Raw genomic sequence first — 18453 nt, forward strand, 5'->3', positions numbered from 1 at the left:
GTTTTTAACGTTCTGTTCATGTCCTGTAATTAATGTTATTGTTAGAACGGCTACTATTATGATCCTTCTTAGAGCGGTTCTTCATTTTTCGCACAGGAGAATGAAATTGATTTCCGAACTTTTGTTAAGTTGAACGGAAAGACCAGAATTGAGCATCATCGACATTGCTCGAAGTAAGCAAATTTTAGCTAACGCAATTTGTAATTTCTCTTACTTACCGCATCTAAGTTTTAATAATAATTATCTATATCGAGAAGACTGAGTCTCACTGAGTGGAAATTATTAAACGCGCATTAAAATATGCATAAATATTGATGGCAGCAAGGTAACATACAGCTGAAACTTTTGACTAATAAATTCTATAAAAAATTGTCATAGATTCTCGCAAGAAATATAGCGCACGGGAACGATCGTTAGCGCTAATCAATTAAAGGATAATTACTATTCGTATTTCAAATTCAAATAGTTAAAAAAGAAACTATCAAATACAAGTACCGATAAATGCAATAACTTACTTTTAAAAATGCGGTTTTTGGGCTGGACGAATGCTGTGTGTTGCTGTGCTGCCATCACTTATGAGACAACATGAAAAATATCAATTATTACATTTTTGTAGGTGGCAAAGAAAACAAAAGCTTGGCAAACATTTGGCAAGAACAGCTTTACAAACGTCACGGCGTTAATTGGTTGGAAAGTTTATCTGTAGCTATTTCCTAAACTATCTTCGCGTCATGGTTATCACACAACATTTCAAGCCTAGAATTAACGAATCTTCAACAACCCTATTCGTCTGTTTCAACAATGTTTTCCCTGCTCGAATAAGTAAGATTTGACTCATACACGGCATTTGTTTACATGTGTGTGCATACCTGCATTAAAAGGTACAAAAATCTCTCATGTATATTATTATTATTATTATTGTTATTATTAAGATTGGCAGTGCGAGTGTGGGAGGGATAATGTTTGAACCTGTTACCGAGATGTTTTTGGAATCGGTTCGTCATTTATCCCTGAATAATAATTGCGTAGGTGCTTAACGACTATAATTTCAAGCAATTTCAATAATTTCATTGTTACCTCTGTTGCAGCAGATACTGTGCCATCTGTATCTGATTTGGTAGTCCACTAATGGTGATTATGCGATCATTGCTGCCAAGTAGAGGCTCGTCTATAGTAATCCCTGCACCACTGTCAGACCTAATCTTTCTGATCCTCGCTCCACCCTTACCAATAATGGCTCCTGCAAGCTGCGGAGTGGATAACAAACTTTTAAAGAACCAAAAATTTCGCACATATTGTTCGTATCGAACGGAAGATTTTTATTCCAAATGCAAAGCAAGGAACAAACATAGAGTGGAATCTCGTCGAAACCGACTGTACAAGACAAGTCATACCGGTTTCAAGTCATTTTAAAACTTTAAACGAAGTAGACGTCTACGGGGTTTTATGTAGCAAGAGTAATGAAAGATGCATACGGAATACTGAACGTACTCTTTGGTAAGATCTTGCTATAAACGATTTGAGGTCAATTTTCGGGACAACACTTTCAGCAGACGCGCGATGTAATTTCTTATTTCAACGAAATCTTCACTCATACTCACGTCTTTGGGAATGGTGACTTGTGTACTGGTCTTTCCGCCTCCGCCGCCCCCAAGATTACCGCCTGCATTACCTCCTTGATTACCTCCCAAAGGTATGCCACCCATTCCCGAATTCCCTCCCCCACCGGCACCTCCCATACCATTCGGGGCTCCTCCTTGCATTCCCCATCCGTTATCTTTCATAAAAATACAGGACACATTATTTTCGGGTGAGCAAGATCCGATTTTATTCAAACCGTTGCGTTATTTGGTCAAACAAGATGCGTTCGTACATAAGATTAATGGATAAAAATTGTCCAGCTCGATCACTTTAACGGTCTATTGAATATGTTTTTCAACATGATAATTATTGATCACTTTGATGTTACAAAATCACTTGAGTAGGTATACCAAGCTTATTTTATTAACAACGAAGAAGCGACAGAGTGATCTAGTGACATTTCAATAAGCGACGATGTCACAGCCCGTAATGTGTCAAAAACGAAAAACTTACTGCAAACCTAAGTTTTTCAAATCTAAGGTTTGAGAAATATGATATCAGATTTCCCAGACAATGCCCGATTTATCCGAGTGATTTAACAAACATTGCAGGTGTATTGGAGACAAATGTCTTTACCAGAAGACTGCTAAACGGTTGTAGCTTCATTAATTTTGATTTTTTCTTTCAAATCTGTTTAAAGCAGCGAAGCTCGTTCAAATACGTTTTTATGGCAGAATTAGGGTTTAAAAATTTAACGAACAAAATTTGTTTCTTCTGGTTATTCCAAATGGTTGAAAAGAAAGTAATACACCCATTCATCGGAAGACCTTCCTGATAACGAAGCCCAAAATTCGCTGTCACAATTCCTGTTTATTCCAGAAAATAAAAAAAAAAAAAAATTCCTCAAGGATTTCAGATTTTCCAGGTTTTTCCAACAAGCAAAGACCCCGAATCGTCGCTCCTTGGAACAGTTTACTACCCTAAAACTAAACTCTCCCGGACTTCGGAGAGGAAAAAAAAAAAAAAAAACAAACAAACAGAAAACTACACCAGGTCACCAAAACAGGTTTCAGCAATCCCTGCAACGTGTAGAGGCGCGTTTGCAGAAGTCAAAGCGCATAAATCTCAAGGTGAGGTAACTCGTAACCTACCGTTATAGTTTCCCACGCCTCCGCCGCCGTAGGGCGGAGGTCCTCCGCGATTTCCGCCGTATCCGCCGCCGCCGCCGCCGCCGCCGCCCCCGCGGCCCCCGTCGTACCCGCCTCCCCCGCCTCCACCGCCGCCCCCGCCGCCGCGGGCAGCGCCTCCGTATCCGCGATCAGGCGGCCCTGACATGTTGCCTCCTCGGGGTCCTCCCCGCGATTGCTGTGGTGGAAATCCGCGATTCATGTCGGGCGGACCGCCAACTCCGCCGCCGCCGCCTCCTCCTCCGCCCCCGACACCGCCGCCGCCCCCGCGACCCTCCCTCCGCGGCATTCCTCCGCCGCCTCCGCCGCCGCCGCCCCGACCACCTGGGCCCCCGTAACCGCCACCTTTGTTCTGCCCCCCGGGACCATCGCCGCCGCCATAACCACCGTATTCCTCGGCATAGAAGTCGTCGTAGTTGTGAGGATCGTACGGGTTGTTGATTCCCTTCACCGGGGACTGTACACGGTCGGCGAAATAAGAAGGAAAATAATTTCAAATATTACATGGACTATGTTATTATACCCACAAACACACACGTATATACAGGGTTGAAATTAACCAACTATAATTGAGTTCACTCGCTCCGAAACTGTTGTTGTTATTGTACAACTCAAACGCTTTGATTCCAGTTGAAATTTGAAGCTTTGAAGAGGATATAAATTTTTTTTCTTTAACGCAAATATATAATTTAACGTCCTTGTTTCCACTCAATTGAATGGAACGTGCAATTTTTAAAGGTTCGCGTTTGCGTACAACTTTTTTTGGTACTGGTTACGTTGTATTGATATGATTCTTGAACGAGACTGTATCACTTCGTTCCCTGAGACTCACTGAATGTAATGCTCAAATTTATGTACCCCTTATTCGTTAACCTGGATAAGGGGAGCCCGTGATTCAGGTCAACGATCTGCACCGTCTGTAACCTTGTAACTTTTTCATAAAGTTGTTATCAAAGCAATGACCGTGTAATATGCATATGTATAACCGATATATGAAATCGCGAAAAATACGAGTTTTATGTTCAAGATTCCAGGAATTCAAATGTACCGAGTATTTTCACAACGCTTCCACCAGAAAATATCTGCAAATTTGATATTTGTATTATATTATACCGCGGCGTTTTTAACGAATTCAGTCGGAAATTGAAAAATTATGAATAATAATTTCTAGCCGCACGTTTCTCACGGTGTTTGTTGTATCAATATTTTGTCACCATTTTCATGCATTCCTGATAAAGTACAAATAGTAAGAGAAGAAAAGATTTCTGACTTGTGCACAAACAATTACACCGCACTTCAAAACCGACGACGGCAGCAAAAATTGTAGCAATCCAATGCAGACCGACGTGTAAGACAAGATCAAAAGTGGTGAAAAAAATGCGTGAAAACTCACGGTCTTGATGAGGCTAATGATCTCTCTGATGCTGTCGACGCAGGTGCTGGGCTTGCCGCAAATGCTGACGAGTCTGTCGGTACTTTGAGGACAGCAGTTGGAGTAGATTTTAATCCTGGCGCCAGTTTTCTGAAACAAAAAGAATAATCCCCACTGAAATCAAGGTACAAGGTACACCAGCGAGAAGACTCGTTAAGCGTTTTACTAAATTTGACTGCATCTCTGTTCACAGTCAGAGTTCTATCCGCCGTTGTGACGCGATATGTGTTTTTACGAGATAAGCCGCGAGCTTATCGGAAAAGATACGTAATGCCGTGCGGCGTGTATACATAGAAACGAAATGAAAACCGTTTGCTAGCTCGTAAAAAAAAAAAAAAAAAATCCCGCGCAACATTTCTGCGAGGTAGGAAATACCCCACCGGTAAAAATATCAAGTGCGTATAGGAATCGCCGTTTTACGTGCTCGACGTTACTCAACTTTGATACAGGGCTGTTGACCAGGAAAATGTAAATCAGAGAATAGAATCCACATTTCGTCTGTAGCGTTCAACGATGATACGAAAACTATCGTTATATCGGACGTGTAGAATGTTCGAAATATTTGTAGATCCCAATGTTTTTTAATAATACGAATACAGGAGATTCAGGAGGCAAGTTTTTCGGTAGGTTCGTGACCGAAAGCCAATCTCCGTCGTTGATATATACGCTAAGCGAGCCCCGGTTTCGTTAGGAAGTCAATGGGAAGGAGAACCACTTTAATACCGCTGATGAATTTGCTGACGAATTGCCATCTCGCTTTGAAGTTTGAGCAGAGAGCTGAGTAGGTGGAACACGGTTCAGTTCGGGATCGAACCAGCCGTTTTCACCCCCCCATGGCGAACAGGGTTCGCCGTCGGAGGGAACACGAACGACTCCCTCGACAGTCACTCGACTGTTCGCGGGAGGTTTTCCAACTCGTCGGTAAAGCGCTCTCTTTACAATTTTAAGGCGAATTCAAGCTGTTGTTCCACCTCTCCCCTCGTCGTAATAACCGCTGACGACGTCTGTACCATTTCCGCCACACGAGCTTTCGCAAACCTGTAAACTTTACGGACAATGTTGCGACACTAATAGGGATTAAATTGAAAACGATTTTTCGTTAAATTGTACAACCGGAGTACGCGACTGTGTAACAATTACTCGCGATACGTTTGATATATAATTCGTCGCCGTGATATCAAGGGGACATTCGACCCGACTAACGACGACGAAACGCTCCAAGGGTATGCATGCAGGAAAGCACAATTATCGAGAGTAGAACGTACACAACTAATTCTCAGTTAAATAGTTAGACGCAGCTTTGATCTTCGTGATTAAATGGAACGAATCGTTAGGAGATTCTCGTCTATACCCACGTTTCGGATGCTTCTCTCTACCCCTTTTCACCTTCGAATATTCCCCACCGTATACACCTACGTTATGTAACACTTCCAATTCTCTGTCTTCCGTACCTACAAATTACATAATTACGGTCGTCGAACGTATCGCAATGTTTCCCCGAATGCGTTTCACTTACGCTGTATACGTACGCGTCAATGTCGCTGTGAAACACGATAAACGAAGTAACGTAGACAAACCGATGTAAAATTGTGTATCTATCTAGCACCGTATCGTTTCAAGGAAAATTCTTACTCCCTGGCATAATATTGTACAACACAAGTATACACTCAAGTTACCGGCCGATCCAAGTGTGAAAAACAGTCTAATCACGCGTTTATAATCAAATCACTGACAATGAATGAAAGCGTGCTACGAATCTACTAATGAGAAGTGTCGACATAGTTCCACGTAAAATAAGAAACGGACGAATGATTCGCCGTAATTTTTCACACTCAACAAGTTTTTCATTCTCTTTAGAATCATGCAGACCTGCAACTGTTACGACGAACAATTTGATATTACGGTAAAATTATCCAGAGTTAGTTTTTCCTCGCAAAAATAAGAGGACCAAAAAACCATCGGATTGATGTTAAAACCGTATCAGCCGAATGTGCAGGTTCAATTTTAAATTCGTAACGAAGGCCAGACGCGACACGTGACGGAGTGCGTAAGCAGGTCTCTATTCTATGCAAATCGGATGAAAATTTTTCTTCAATTTATTCTCAAGTTACCACATAATACTACCGACTGTGACTTGCGTGACTTGTTACAGTTCCAGTTTCAATACGACCATACGACGTAGCCGCACGACGAGTCGACGAAATATCAGGAGCAGTTGCTGTGTAAAAAAAATATATTAACAGTGGTTAAATTCACTTGAAACTGTGACTGGTGTTTCATTTCACTGCGTCGATCGTGATCGCAATAAAAGTGCCCGGGAAAGATAACTTCTTTCAACAAACGACCGCTGCGGGTTGAAAGGATCTCCAGGATTAATACGTAAGGATGTTATGCAAGCCTCTCTCTATGTGCTTTCTTTCCTTCGTTCGAATATCCTCCCGGATTATATTGCCTGTGGTCAGTTTCACGAACGCGATAAATCTGCTCATCTTATTTATGCACATTTCACAGTTTCCATCACCCGGCATTTCGCCTCTGCAAAGGAGGACGATTATACGAAATTTGCTCGTTACGACGAATCCGCCTTCTATGCGCCAAACGACGTTCCATTGTTCGTACCTTGTATGCTGAACGACTGTAGAAGCTATATTATCGCGGAATTCTCGTTTACCCAAAGTTTAACATCAACTGACGCAAAATGTGTTAACGCCAACTTGACGCAAAATGTGTTAACGCCAACTGTACTAAAACCAACTATTCGCCTGGGTGGACTTCAATTTTTAATTACTTAGTCTAAATCCGAAAGTAGGTTGACGCGAACAAGCTTCGTTTAAAATCAATATTGAGTTTAATATGAAAGTCAATTGTCTGATCCCTTATTTATAAATTCGTCTGACTTTGTTGACGACGATTGCACCTTCGAGTAATTTTTCCTCACCGTGTATCATTTGGATTTGTTTTCTCGAATACAGGAGCTGAGAGGTGTTTCTCGGGAGCGAAATTGAAAAGGAAAAGGAAGAAGAAAAAGATATGCCGATTCATTACACCGCCGAAGACGTGGCCAAGCACAATCACGAGAAGGATCTGTGGATCATTATTCACAATGGCGTCTACGACGTGACAAATTTTTTGAAGGAACACCCCGGGGGCGAGGAAGTCCTGCGAAATCTTGCGGGTGCAGACGGGACCGAATGTTTCGAGGCGATTGGTCATTCACCGGAGGCGGTGCAGCTTCGTGAAATGTATAAAATCGGCGACCTCGGGGATTCCGAGTCGGATAAGCCGGAGCGAGGATCTACGGAAAAAGCCGCGGTGACCGCGGCCAAGGCTAACGTCACCGACGAAGAACCTTGGGACTACGTCGAGCACAAAGAAGAGTCTTCGCCCTGGATTCTAGTATTTATAGGTCTGGCTGTCCTCGTCTATGCGATTATCTTCTACTACATGTTTTGAGATCTCATCTTGTTCTGCGAGAACCTCGAGCTACTTAGACGTACTCGAATTGTGCAGGGTGTCGCAATTCGAAAGACGCGTTACATTTTCGGCGCACCTAATGGTTCGATTGGAAAATGTGTCCTAGAAAAGTTGTTGCATGATTCAGAGGGTGACACGTGAAGAATTTTTTTCACGCGATCCAGCGTCACGACTTTTGGACGCTGTTGAGTATCGACCAGTTTCTTGAAATGGAATCATGACACGAGACACGAGGAGGTTGATTCAAAATAATTGCCCTTGTAATAGGTCTGCACGCATTAGTGAGTCCATTCGTCATAACTCAACCTCCCCGTGTCATGCAGAATTTGATTTTTTGTTGTAACTCACGAACTCTTCACTTTATAAAAAAAAATTCCTGAGAAGGTTGTACATTTTTGAATAAAGATTATTTGAGTGGAAACAAAAATGTATGATTCAATTTTATAAAAAACCGGTCCGTCCTCCGCAGCATCACCAGTTATGATGCTGGACCGCATGGAAAAAATTCTTCACTGAATCGTACAACTTTCGTAGAACACACTTTTCAATTGAAAAATTAGATCTGCTGAAAACGTAATGCGTCTTGTGAATTGGAACACCCTGTACACTTGATTCGCAAGTGACTTTTAAATTGCTTTGGTCATTCTAGTTTGTAGCAATTTTTCTTACCCAAAGATTTTTCTGAAAAAAAAACCCAGGTTTGTCACGTCACGTTATATATATGACGTCAACTGCTGTAGGCGATAACGATAATTTGATAATTGTGAAGCTCATCGCCGACATATATATAATATACAATAATGAGTGTAACGGTAACTCGAAAAAAATATTGACACCAAAGTGATATGAATTGTTGAGCTATCCGTATAATACCGTATTTCACAATCCCATGTAAATAAGAAGATTCGAAATGTCGAATAAAAATCAAATTCTTGAGACGCAATTACCTCTGTTCTATACACCTGCACTCAGAATCAGTTCCTATTCGAGGTTTACTCAATCGAAGAAGATAGTCCCTCGTATATTTGAATAATTTGATAACGACGTTCGTATAAAAATACATAGTGCTTCGGTTTGTATAGTTTTATGACGAACGACTGATATGAAACACTGGTGTTTCTGTAAAAACAAGATTCATTAAATAACGTTACTCAACGAAATTCAACATCAAACTTATTTGCCTTCACGGAGAAGGCCTGCATATAAAAATAGTGAAAAATAAACCGCGAGTAAACTCATATTAAATATGTATAAGAAGAATGTTGCTGATGTCGCACAACCGCCATTTTATTACGGAAGTCGATATTTGTCGATTATTATTGTAAGTAATCAAAAATTGATAATATTTCCTATCGAAAATTTGAAGCGCGATTTCTCGAGTTTTCGTTTTCACGATTTTTTAAAAATTTGCGGGAAAGATTGCAAGAAAACTATACGGTCGATTGAAACGAATGAATGTTTTTTATGGTCAGAAGTAAATTCTCTTCCAGTTAAACCTAAAATATTTTTAAAAAAGTTAGTTTAAACAATTTTTATAGCACGTAGAAGTGATTTTTTTATTTCTAAGAACGTGTTTTTTTTTTCGAACTTGCTAAAAATATAGAATTTTTGCAATTTTTTCGGGTTTTTATAGGTAAGAGTAAAAGGAAAACATGGAAATTCAAAATTTTTTGTTCAATTTCTGTTCCACACAAGCATTACGAGCTCCAATTTTCCCGCAGCTGAGAGACTTCAATAACGAGGCTTTGTGCAAATATGCACTTAAAACATGTACCTGTATATTGATAGTTTTGCATAACAAAAATAAAAAAAAATAAAAATGATTTTGTACTCTAAAAATATACTTGAAACTATATCAAAAAATTCGCTATGGTGAGTTATTTCTTTCTAGTCCAAAAAAAAGTTCCCAAAAAACAGCGTTTTTTTAGGCCTTCTGAAGCAAAGAAAATAATAACGCTTATCGTACGCAGGTAATTCGAAATTGATATTTTCGAAAAACAGTCCGCAGAGTCCACAGAAAAAGAATGAATAAACACCGATCTTTGCCATTACATTTATAAAAAAGATTGATCTTGAAATATTATTATACTTATTATTATTCATATCACAATTTCCAGAGTTTTCCATATTGACCGGATTTTCAAGGACAGGTAAATTCCGGATTTCGATACAGCGTTACTTTTTTTCTCTCTCAACACAACGCTTCCGAAACGAACGCCGCAACGCATAGCGTTTACGCCTAATCGCCGGTGGCATAATTTTTTATATAACCGTCGTAATAAGTGCAGCGTAATGCTTAACGTTCACATATTACGAGTCCGCAAGTAACGTATCTTCTAAACTTCTGTGCCTCTTGTAACACGCATACATCGAAGAGATATGATTGAGGAGGAGGCTTACGAGGCAGCTTGGATAAGCGCAGTTTTCCCCTTCTGCCAGGAATACCTCGTCACCGTCCAAGGAGAAGCTTCTCCACACGACCGGTCCGCCCACCCATACATAAACATATCAATAATATACAGACGCGTGGTGTGCCGCCCATTGGAGGGGAAATCGAGGCAATTGGTAGTGGGAGAGAGAAGCCGAGATGTCGGCTGGGGATAACATTTGAAATTTTTATCTCGCGAGAAGCAGTCTTTCCCAGTGCGTCCTTACCGCCGGTTTGTTCAAACTTCCACGTTATTTCTCACCCGTTATAATTACACTCGCTGCATGTACAAATTCTAGTTCGTAAATCGTCTCACTGTTCATTCGGTGCTGCGGTTCCCGTACGAGTCACGTTTAAGGAATCCATTTTGATTGACCGAGTAACGGTTGGTAAGTTGAACTTGATGATTGTTGCGACATGCGTATATATATATATATATATATACACATATATATACGCCCGTCACGATCCGTGCGATCAACTGGACATGGACAGCCTAAGGCCACGTAATTTCTACCTTCCTATCGTTCATCCGTGTTGTTGCATCGACGTGAATTGCAGGAAAATTCGCACGATACGTGAAACGTTTAAGCGTGGGATGTTTGTTTGATGGTCATGCAGGAGCAAAAGGAGATGAGACATGTATACGATAATATATCTCGTAGTATTGCAGTGTTTTCTTCCGTGACCTTGTCTTTTTTTCTTCATAATCGTTGTTTTTTCTCTTGTAACGTACAGAACTGCGATTTGTTTTTTATTTTTTTTTTACGTCAGAAAGATTTTTTAGTCGTATCATTAAGAGATATCAACGTTGTTGGTTCGTACACTGCACGAGGAATGAGAACCGTTAACGAACGTTGATTGATCGATACTTGAAGAAATTCCTACCATCATTATACAACTTCCAAGAATTTCGTACGCCACGTGTCTTCGAATATTTATCATTTTGATTTATTTCTCTTCTTTTTCTTTACCCAAAGCCGTATGCAGTTAATAAATGTCCGCGTCTCAACTACGCACAGTAGCCTCCAAAGCGTGAATTTAGGGCGCCTGCGTTTGGAAAGATTCGGTAACATTCTTCTCAAAGTTGGGCCGAGAGTGAAGACATCGGCGATTACCGAGATAAGATACTTACCGCAGTGATATAACGGAAAAAATATTGCGCAGTTGCCTAGCGCACTGTATTATTATTGTTATATAACTGATACGAAAGTACTTACTCTTCACGCGTATTCGAATGACGTAAATATATTTTATAAACAAAATTTAGCAACAACGATCGGTCTAGGAACAAGTCGCACTCGTGGTTATTTCTAGCAATCCATGATGTTCAAAGCAATAATTCTGCGGGATAAGCTGGTACCGTGGAAGTAGCAAAGCATGCGATATTAACGTCGAGACCTATGAAACACGCACTTTGCCACTAATCTGACGTGCGACGCCATTCCACCGGCTAAGAACGGACGGCCTTGTTGCCGATGTACAACCAGCTTAGTCATGATGACGAGAAGATAAATATCTCAAGTGGAGTTAGCAAGTCCGCTTTAGGCGAACCCGGAGAGTCATAATATCCGGTAGTTTGAGCGAGCTCTGTATCGCGAGACTTTAAAACCTGTCATTTCTCTATCTGAGATTAATTCGAACGGTAACCGCGTCTTTACCGATCGTTGGTCCGCGATTGATTCCAAACTTCTTAATTACTTGGACACGTCGGGAAACAAGCATTTTTCTTTTTTTTTAAGCACTGGTTGAGGATAAACTGTACGCAGCGTTTAAAAGGTGAATGCTGGCGGTACGCGTTTATCGAGTAAGGTTTCAAATATCGCAACGATTACATGATAACGCTTAGATATTCCAGTGCTGTATCATTTAGATGTATATTACAGTCGGACTGCGATTTGAAAGACTTGATTCGTACGGAACGCTTGATACAAAGTAAAGCATAAAATCAAAATTACGCAACACAAAACTGAACTGTTGGTCGTGTAATTTTTCGAGTATTTTATACAACTGTATGTATATATATATATATATATATATATAAGATATATATATACTTTCCTGGTAAACCCTAAAGCTATCTAAAGATCTCTTTCACTCTGTATTTTTCGCACTCTATACTTAACTTCCCGATATAGGGAGTATAAAAAAGACTTGGGAAAATCGCTTTCTTCGGGTTAAGCGGTTGGAAATATCTTCCCCGTTTTCAAAAAGTGAGTCAGGCTTTGTCGCACGTTGTAACGTTTAATTGGATAACTGGTAAACTGGTAGATTAGAATAGTTACAAAGCATCAAGAGAGGTAAAAATGAGTACAAATAACGAGAATAAATCGCGCAACCGTAACGCGTTCGTCAAAATTAGCCGGCGTGAAACAAGTGAAACACAAAATTGAGTTAAGAAATCGGTTTGTCATTTTCAGCAAGAAAATCACAAGGGGCCCTAAACCCGAGGAACATGGCCAGCGGAAAGAAGCTGTTCACGCGAAAGCAAGTCGAGGAGTCGAAAGAACAGGGTACGAACCTGTTCATCCTTCACGACAAGGTTTACGACGTAGGACCATTCCTTAACGAACATCCTGGCGGTGAGGAAGTTCTGTCGGAACAACGAAACAAGGACGGAAGCGAGGCCTTCGACGACGTCGGTCACTCCGAGGACGCCAAGGAATTGATGCAGAAATACGAAATCGGGGAAATCGTCGAGGCCGAAAGGTTGAATATCAAACCGAAGAAAGTCGAGTGGATTGCATCGAAGTCGGGACAGTCCCAAAAACCGGCAGAAGAAGGCTCCGGTTTACCCTACGGATTGATCGCAGTGGCCGTCGTTGTTCTCTTAATCGCGTATAACTTAGGATTGTTCTCAAGTTCTGCTCAATGATTCCTTTCGATTTATTAAAACCGTCGAACGTATCCAGTGAAACGTTTCAAAAAGCTGTCAAAGCCAAGCGGACAAAGTGGAACGCGTGTTCTGACAGTGGGTGAAATTTGAATTCGTCAATCATCGATTATAATTACATTGACACACCCACCCTTCGAGATTATTTTTATACAATTATTATCGTACACTTTATGAAACGTTTCGATTTTATTTTTAATCATTCCTATTCTTTGTTATCTCGTTCGCACCGCGTAGCTTATCCAACATCAGAGTTAAGCAATTACTGTTAAAAACAAGATTTCACATATCATGGCTTACAAATAAATATAACGTGTACTATTGTTGATACAAAGGACGTATGAGAAAATATTTACGAACTAAATATTACGCATGACACCAAAAATTAATATCAAAATTTAAACGAGTCAACACTGCACACGATTAGTTCAAGTTAAAGACCAGATCGTGATTATTTTTGTACGAGAAATTTTCCTTGTCACTACTGATCATTTTGTTCTCATCTGACAAGTTTACTACCCTTACGAATGAAGATGATATAAAAGTAATAATATTGATAACAATGATCGAAGGAAGAAAAGAAAAAAACAACAATATTTTTTTTCTAAATTAACGGTCCGATGACCGTAATAACTGAAAGAATTGCACGTGTCAATAAATCGAACTGATTGGCTGATTGCCGGAGATAGAAGGGGACGAACTGGAGATTTAACGATGCGAGAATAACTGTGGGGGGTGAAATTGAGGGAAAGCTGCCGTATTGTCTGGCAACGATTTGTGAATCGTAAATCTGTATTTAGGTTTTGTACAGTGGGGTATAAATAGATGCGAATGTTCATTGGGGTGGTTTGCTGTCTCGAATTCTAAGACATGTCGCGGTGGATTCGTAACTCCTGCATATCGTTCGATCAGTTTTCTCTTCTCTTTCTACGTCATCGATTCACCGACGATTATAATTTTTTTCAAAAATATCCTACGACTCCGCCTATCGTACGATAGTTCGAAAAATATTTCCTGACGACTGTGCAAAAAAAACGAATTAGATACATCGAAACGGGAAACAGGTGAAAAGTTTTCAAGTTTCCGATATCCTCAAAGTTAAATTTGAAAAGCGGTTACCTGCCTTCTGCGGAGAACCCGGTTTGTGCGAAAGGAGGGAAATGGGGTAAAGTGAAATACGTATCAAGCTCGACATTTCCAAGTGTTGCGTCAAATTTTACTCAATATCGGAACGCCATACCTCCCGGCATTGTGTACCAATTCGAGGGGAAAATCGTTCTTCTACATATTTGAGGAGATATACATGTAAAACGGTATCTGCCCGGTATTCTCACTCGCGAATTTCTTTCTCACCGGGTTCCATTTATTACATACATATATTTCACGAATGCTGACATATAAACAGAAAACACTAAAACTCGTCGCTGCTGCGCTTCGTTGAAGATTCGCAGCAATCTCGCCGGTAGAGCATTGTGATACGAATTTCACCGTCGGTAATACCAGACCGCGTCTAAAAGTTATACGTTTCATAGTTTTCAACCCTCTCGGCACTGCGAGGATAAAATGTGCAAAACGGTAGGCGAACGATGAGATATTGTAAAAAGATTTCTGCCCAACATTTCCAACTTACACCCAAACAATTATGTTTTCCGACAACTTCAGCCTGTCGATAATAAATTATACAAATATATGTAATGTGACACGAACCCTGACAATACTCGATAAATAATCGTCGACGTTCCAAATACCCCCGGAATCCGATCCAACGCGATACCGCACGTAAAAACGTCCCTTCTCTTCTTCTTTTTCCCGTCAGCGCGACACGAGCTCGTTCTTCCCGTGCCGTATATTTCCATCCCACGCAATATAGTCGGGCAGTTTTCAGATACGATATGAAATTTCGTCGTCATACAATCATCGTAGTGTCTGGTAACAATTGTTGAGTGTACATGCTAATGCCGGAGTTTCCGTGAAACGACGAGTACCCGTTAATTTGTCGCGCGTCGTCAACGTCGTCCTCGTCGCCTCGTACAACAGTGGCAGGTTTTTTGTTTTTATTTTATTTTTTATTTTTTGAGAGCTTCACACCGGTAAAGGATGGTGAACCAGGAGTGATGACACTCGGCCCTTTGTGTTTCGACACGTTCATAGCGGGCGTCTAAGCCTCGCTCCGTGTATACGCCGCAAGAGTAGGTTGGTACTCGCTGCGGGGGGTCGAAATTGCGCCGCAGGTAGGTAGTAGGTGGTAGGTGGTAGGTAGGACCTAGACTCGGGGACGAGGACCGCACCACGGTTTACTGCGCGGCTGGGAATTCGAGGTAGGTATACGTACGTACGCCTCGCGTAATGGTGCAAGGGTGATAACGAGTGTGCGAAGAACAGCAGCTGGTGTTGTCGAGAGAAACGGCGAGGGGTAGGAGAGAGAGAGGGAGAGGGAGAGGGAGGGAGAGAGAAGGCTGCAGGATACGCGGACGAAACCGCACCGAATTCACGGCTAAATGAACGTTTCGAATGGCCGCTAGACCGCACCCTGCACGCACGCACAATTTTCAATAGACCTCAAAAAGTGGTGTGAGAAACAACGAGGCGGCTTAGTCAGCGTATCCGGTTTTGCTAACCTAATTATGTGACATGACTCGAAATAGGTGCAACAATTGGAGGTAGAAATACTTGGATAATTGTGCACGGATAAATTATAGTTGCAATTCGTCTGTCGTTAAACTTACGATTTGAGTTAGTCCTGCGATTCGGCGAAAAACACAATTTTCAACGTTTATCGTACGTGAGAGGTACAAATACGAGAATCCTGGAAGAAGAAGTCACATTCGATTCGTCGTATCGTTGAAAGGAGCAGATTTTCTCAAAGAGTTCAATCGTCCAACGTTTCCTTCCCGACAAAAGCTCTGATAAAAATGTGTCATGTGAAAAAGTAACGTTTCAAGGCAAACGGGAATTTTTTTTCTAAAAATCAAACAAGAACAAGAAGAAACAAAAAAAAAAAATACACGGACGAAAAGAAAAATTCTCCCGCCAGCGAATGCAAGATTAGAAAAGACTTTACGACGCTGCTCTACGCATAAAAAAAAACATTCCGGAAATGAAGGGAAAAACACAAAGTGGTAAAATATAATCGAGAAATCAGTCACGACACGTGCATTATTTCGGTACATAGTCGCGTATTATAGACTTCTAACGTTGCATGCGTGGCGTAATGGCCGGGTGTGAAACTAGCGGGTTTCAAAGTACATCGAACGTGACTATCTCAGTTTTCTCTGTCTCCCTCTTGGCTGCTTTATCCGTACATCTTTTTCCCGTTATCTGTACACAACGCGACATGAAAGTGTGTGCGGGGATTCCCCCTGGGAAACAATTGAGTAACCGAAGCCGTGCGCCACGCGTTACGTATTCAGGGGATTTTCGTGGTGGTAGTTTCTGCCGCTTGCACCGAACCGAAAGCTCACCCAGTCTACGGATCGGACATAGAGCTTATATCGTGTTCGTAGGAGTCGAGGGGAAAATAAACGAAAAAAAAAAAGGAAGGAAGCCCCGAAGAGATGAAAAAAGAATACAACACTGTTTATTAAAAAGCTTTTAGCGATATTATATCGCGACTTCCAAGAAGTTCCCAAGTGACTGCAACGGAAGGTTGCTCTTTTATCATTCGTTCGTTTCTTCGTTCGTTCGTTCGTTCGTTCGCTCTTGCTCTTGTTCTGGTTCTTTCTCTCCCTCACTCTTTCCATCTCTGTCGTTAATGATTTTATTCTTAGTCTCCTGCACCAAAAACATTCTCAACTTGCAATCAGATTGAAAACATTTTTGTATGTGAAAAGTATTTGTCAACGAATTAATTGAAACGAATAAGATGTGCAATCTTCTGCGTTACTTTTATTATTTTCAATAGCGAATCGATAATAACCTCGTGATTATAAACGGGACGATTTTTGTTCTCATTACGGCTAATGAACTGGTTGTCCGATGTATAAAATATCGTAAATATAGTATATCTACCTTCCTGTTACTCGAAAAAGATCAAAAACGCGTCAAACAAACTAGAGATATGCGCGATAAGAATAAGATCAATGAAAAACGAAGAAGAGAATGCGAATGGAAATATGAAATCAAAGTAGAGATTTTACACAGACGCTATGTACGCGCGCATGTATTAGATGGCAAATATCTCGCGGTCTTCATCTTTTCATTTCTTTTATGACAAGCGAAATAAATATGCGCGCGCTCGTGTGTGTGCGTGTGTGTGTGTCATACATGTAGGTAGATATAGGAACAAAAATATACGTACGGTATACAAGAGATATGGAAGAAAAAATTGAGATATCGCGAGAAAAGGAGAAAAAAAAAAAGGAGGGAGAAGAAAAAAGAATCGACACAGGTAAAGAAGGAGCAGGAAGTGGAGGGAACCACTGTGTAATATCAGACAGGAAATGGGATACTTTCGCGCGTGGGGAGAAATACACCGGAAGATGAGAGCGCGAGACAAAGGTAACGGCTAGCAAATACGCATCTCCCCCGTCTTCTCTTCCGTTCTCCTTTTCCCCATCTCGCGTAGTATTTTCTCCGTTTTATTGTTTTACCCGCGCCGAAATCCGGGGTGAGGTAAAAACTTTTCAATCCATTCGTTCGTCAGCGGCAGCTCGGGGTTCTGATTAATCGTCGAATAAACGCGTTTGTAATTCCGATTTCCGTTTTCGAGAGAGGAGAAACGGAGAAGGAGAGTAATTTTCGAAAACGAGACCATACCGGAAACAGCCTTTGGCCCAGTTTCCGATTTCGTAACACTTGAGGGGTTTTCTTGGCCGCCTAGCAGCCGAAACACGAGTCGAGCGACAACGAGATGTCGAGAATTCAATATCACGTGATTACATTGAAATGATACGTGGGCAGGAAACTCGGTACAATTACAAGCACGGAAATACTGATCAAATTATAAACCTGCTACGTGTATCCGAACGCCTTTTGACTTTGGTAAATTCAAATTGTTTATACGATACATAGATATCTGATCTCCTACAGATGCTTCATTCCATGTGCTCTCGCGTCTCTTTTTCCTCGAAATCGTAGCAGGTATTTAGTATTAAATACAAGTAGGATTCGTTCGATTAAACACTGCTCCCACGACATTCGGTAACACTAAACGCGAACCGATCACATCTCGTCTTGCCTAATTAAAATTACTCGGAATTGACTCGACGAACCCTTCGCAGCGTACCTCAATCGATAAGCCAAAAATAACGAATCTATGCTGTGCGAAAATAGATTTTGCCCGGGATTACAAATTTTCCATTCGCATAATACGATCGCACTTCACTCGATTTATATACATATACATATATATATATATATATATATATATATATTTTTTTAACCAGACAACGAGAAATAAATTTCAAACATTGACAATATGCTACAAAATTCCAAACTGATTTGCGCTCGTTATAGATCA

At 40.9% G+C, this 18453-nt stretch overlaps 2 protein-coding genes across 9 annotated transcripts in view; one reads left to right on the top strand and one right to left on the bottom strand.

Moving 5' to 3' along the window:
• Positions 1 to 18453, bottom strand: part of LOC124310339 (heterogeneous nuclear ribonucleoprotein K homolog) — a 102956-nt gene that overhangs the window by 4134 nt on the left and 80369 nt on the right. For all 7 annotated transcript variants that reach the window (XM_046774171.1, XM_046774169.1, XM_046774172.1 and 4 more), the window contains 4 exons: positions 4162 to 4290; positions 2733 to 3225; positions 1602 to 1777; positions 1078 to 1247 (listed from right to left, as the gene is read on the bottom strand). In XM_046774171.1, coding sequence (XP_046630127.1) covers positions 1078 to 1247; positions 1602 to 1777; positions 2733 to 3225; positions 4162 to 4290 — 968 coding nt within the window. The remainder of the gene's footprint in view (positions 1 to 1077; positions 1248 to 1601; positions 1778 to 2732; positions 3226 to 4161; positions 4291 to 18453) is intronic.
• On the top strand, positions 10293 to 13346 carry LOC124310347 (cytochrome b5-like). 2 transcript variants are annotated; one of them, XM_046774190.1, is made up of 2 exons: positions 10293 to 10491; positions 12523 to 13346. In XM_046774190.1, the coding sequence occupies exon 2, from the start codon at positions 12558 to 12560 to the stop codon at positions 12975 to 12977; it is 420 nt and encodes a 139-aa protein (XP_046630146.1). In that variant the 5' UTR covers positions 10293 to 10491; positions 12523 to 12557; the 3' UTR covers positions 12978 to 13346. The 2 variants fall into 2 exon arrangements, with proteins under 2 accessions (XP_046630146.1, XP_046630147.1); XM_046774191.1 differs by lacking the exon at positions 10293 to 10491 and adding an exon at positions 11693 to 11881.

The sequence above is a fragment of the Neodiprion virginianus genome, chromosome 1 (assembly GCF_021901495.1).
Source record: "Neodiprion virginianus isolate iyNeoVirg1 chromosome 1, iyNeoVirg1.1, whole genome shotgun sequence".
Classification (NCBI taxonomy): Eukaryota; Metazoa; Arthropoda; class Insecta; order Hymenoptera; family Diprionidae; genus Neodiprion; species Neodiprion virginianus.

Excerpts from the sequence above, each read along its gene's own strand:
- LOC124310347 (XM_046774190.1), top strand. The coding sequence starts at position 12,558 with ATGGCCAGCGGAAAGAAGCTGTTCACGCGAAAGCAAGTCGAGGAGTCG.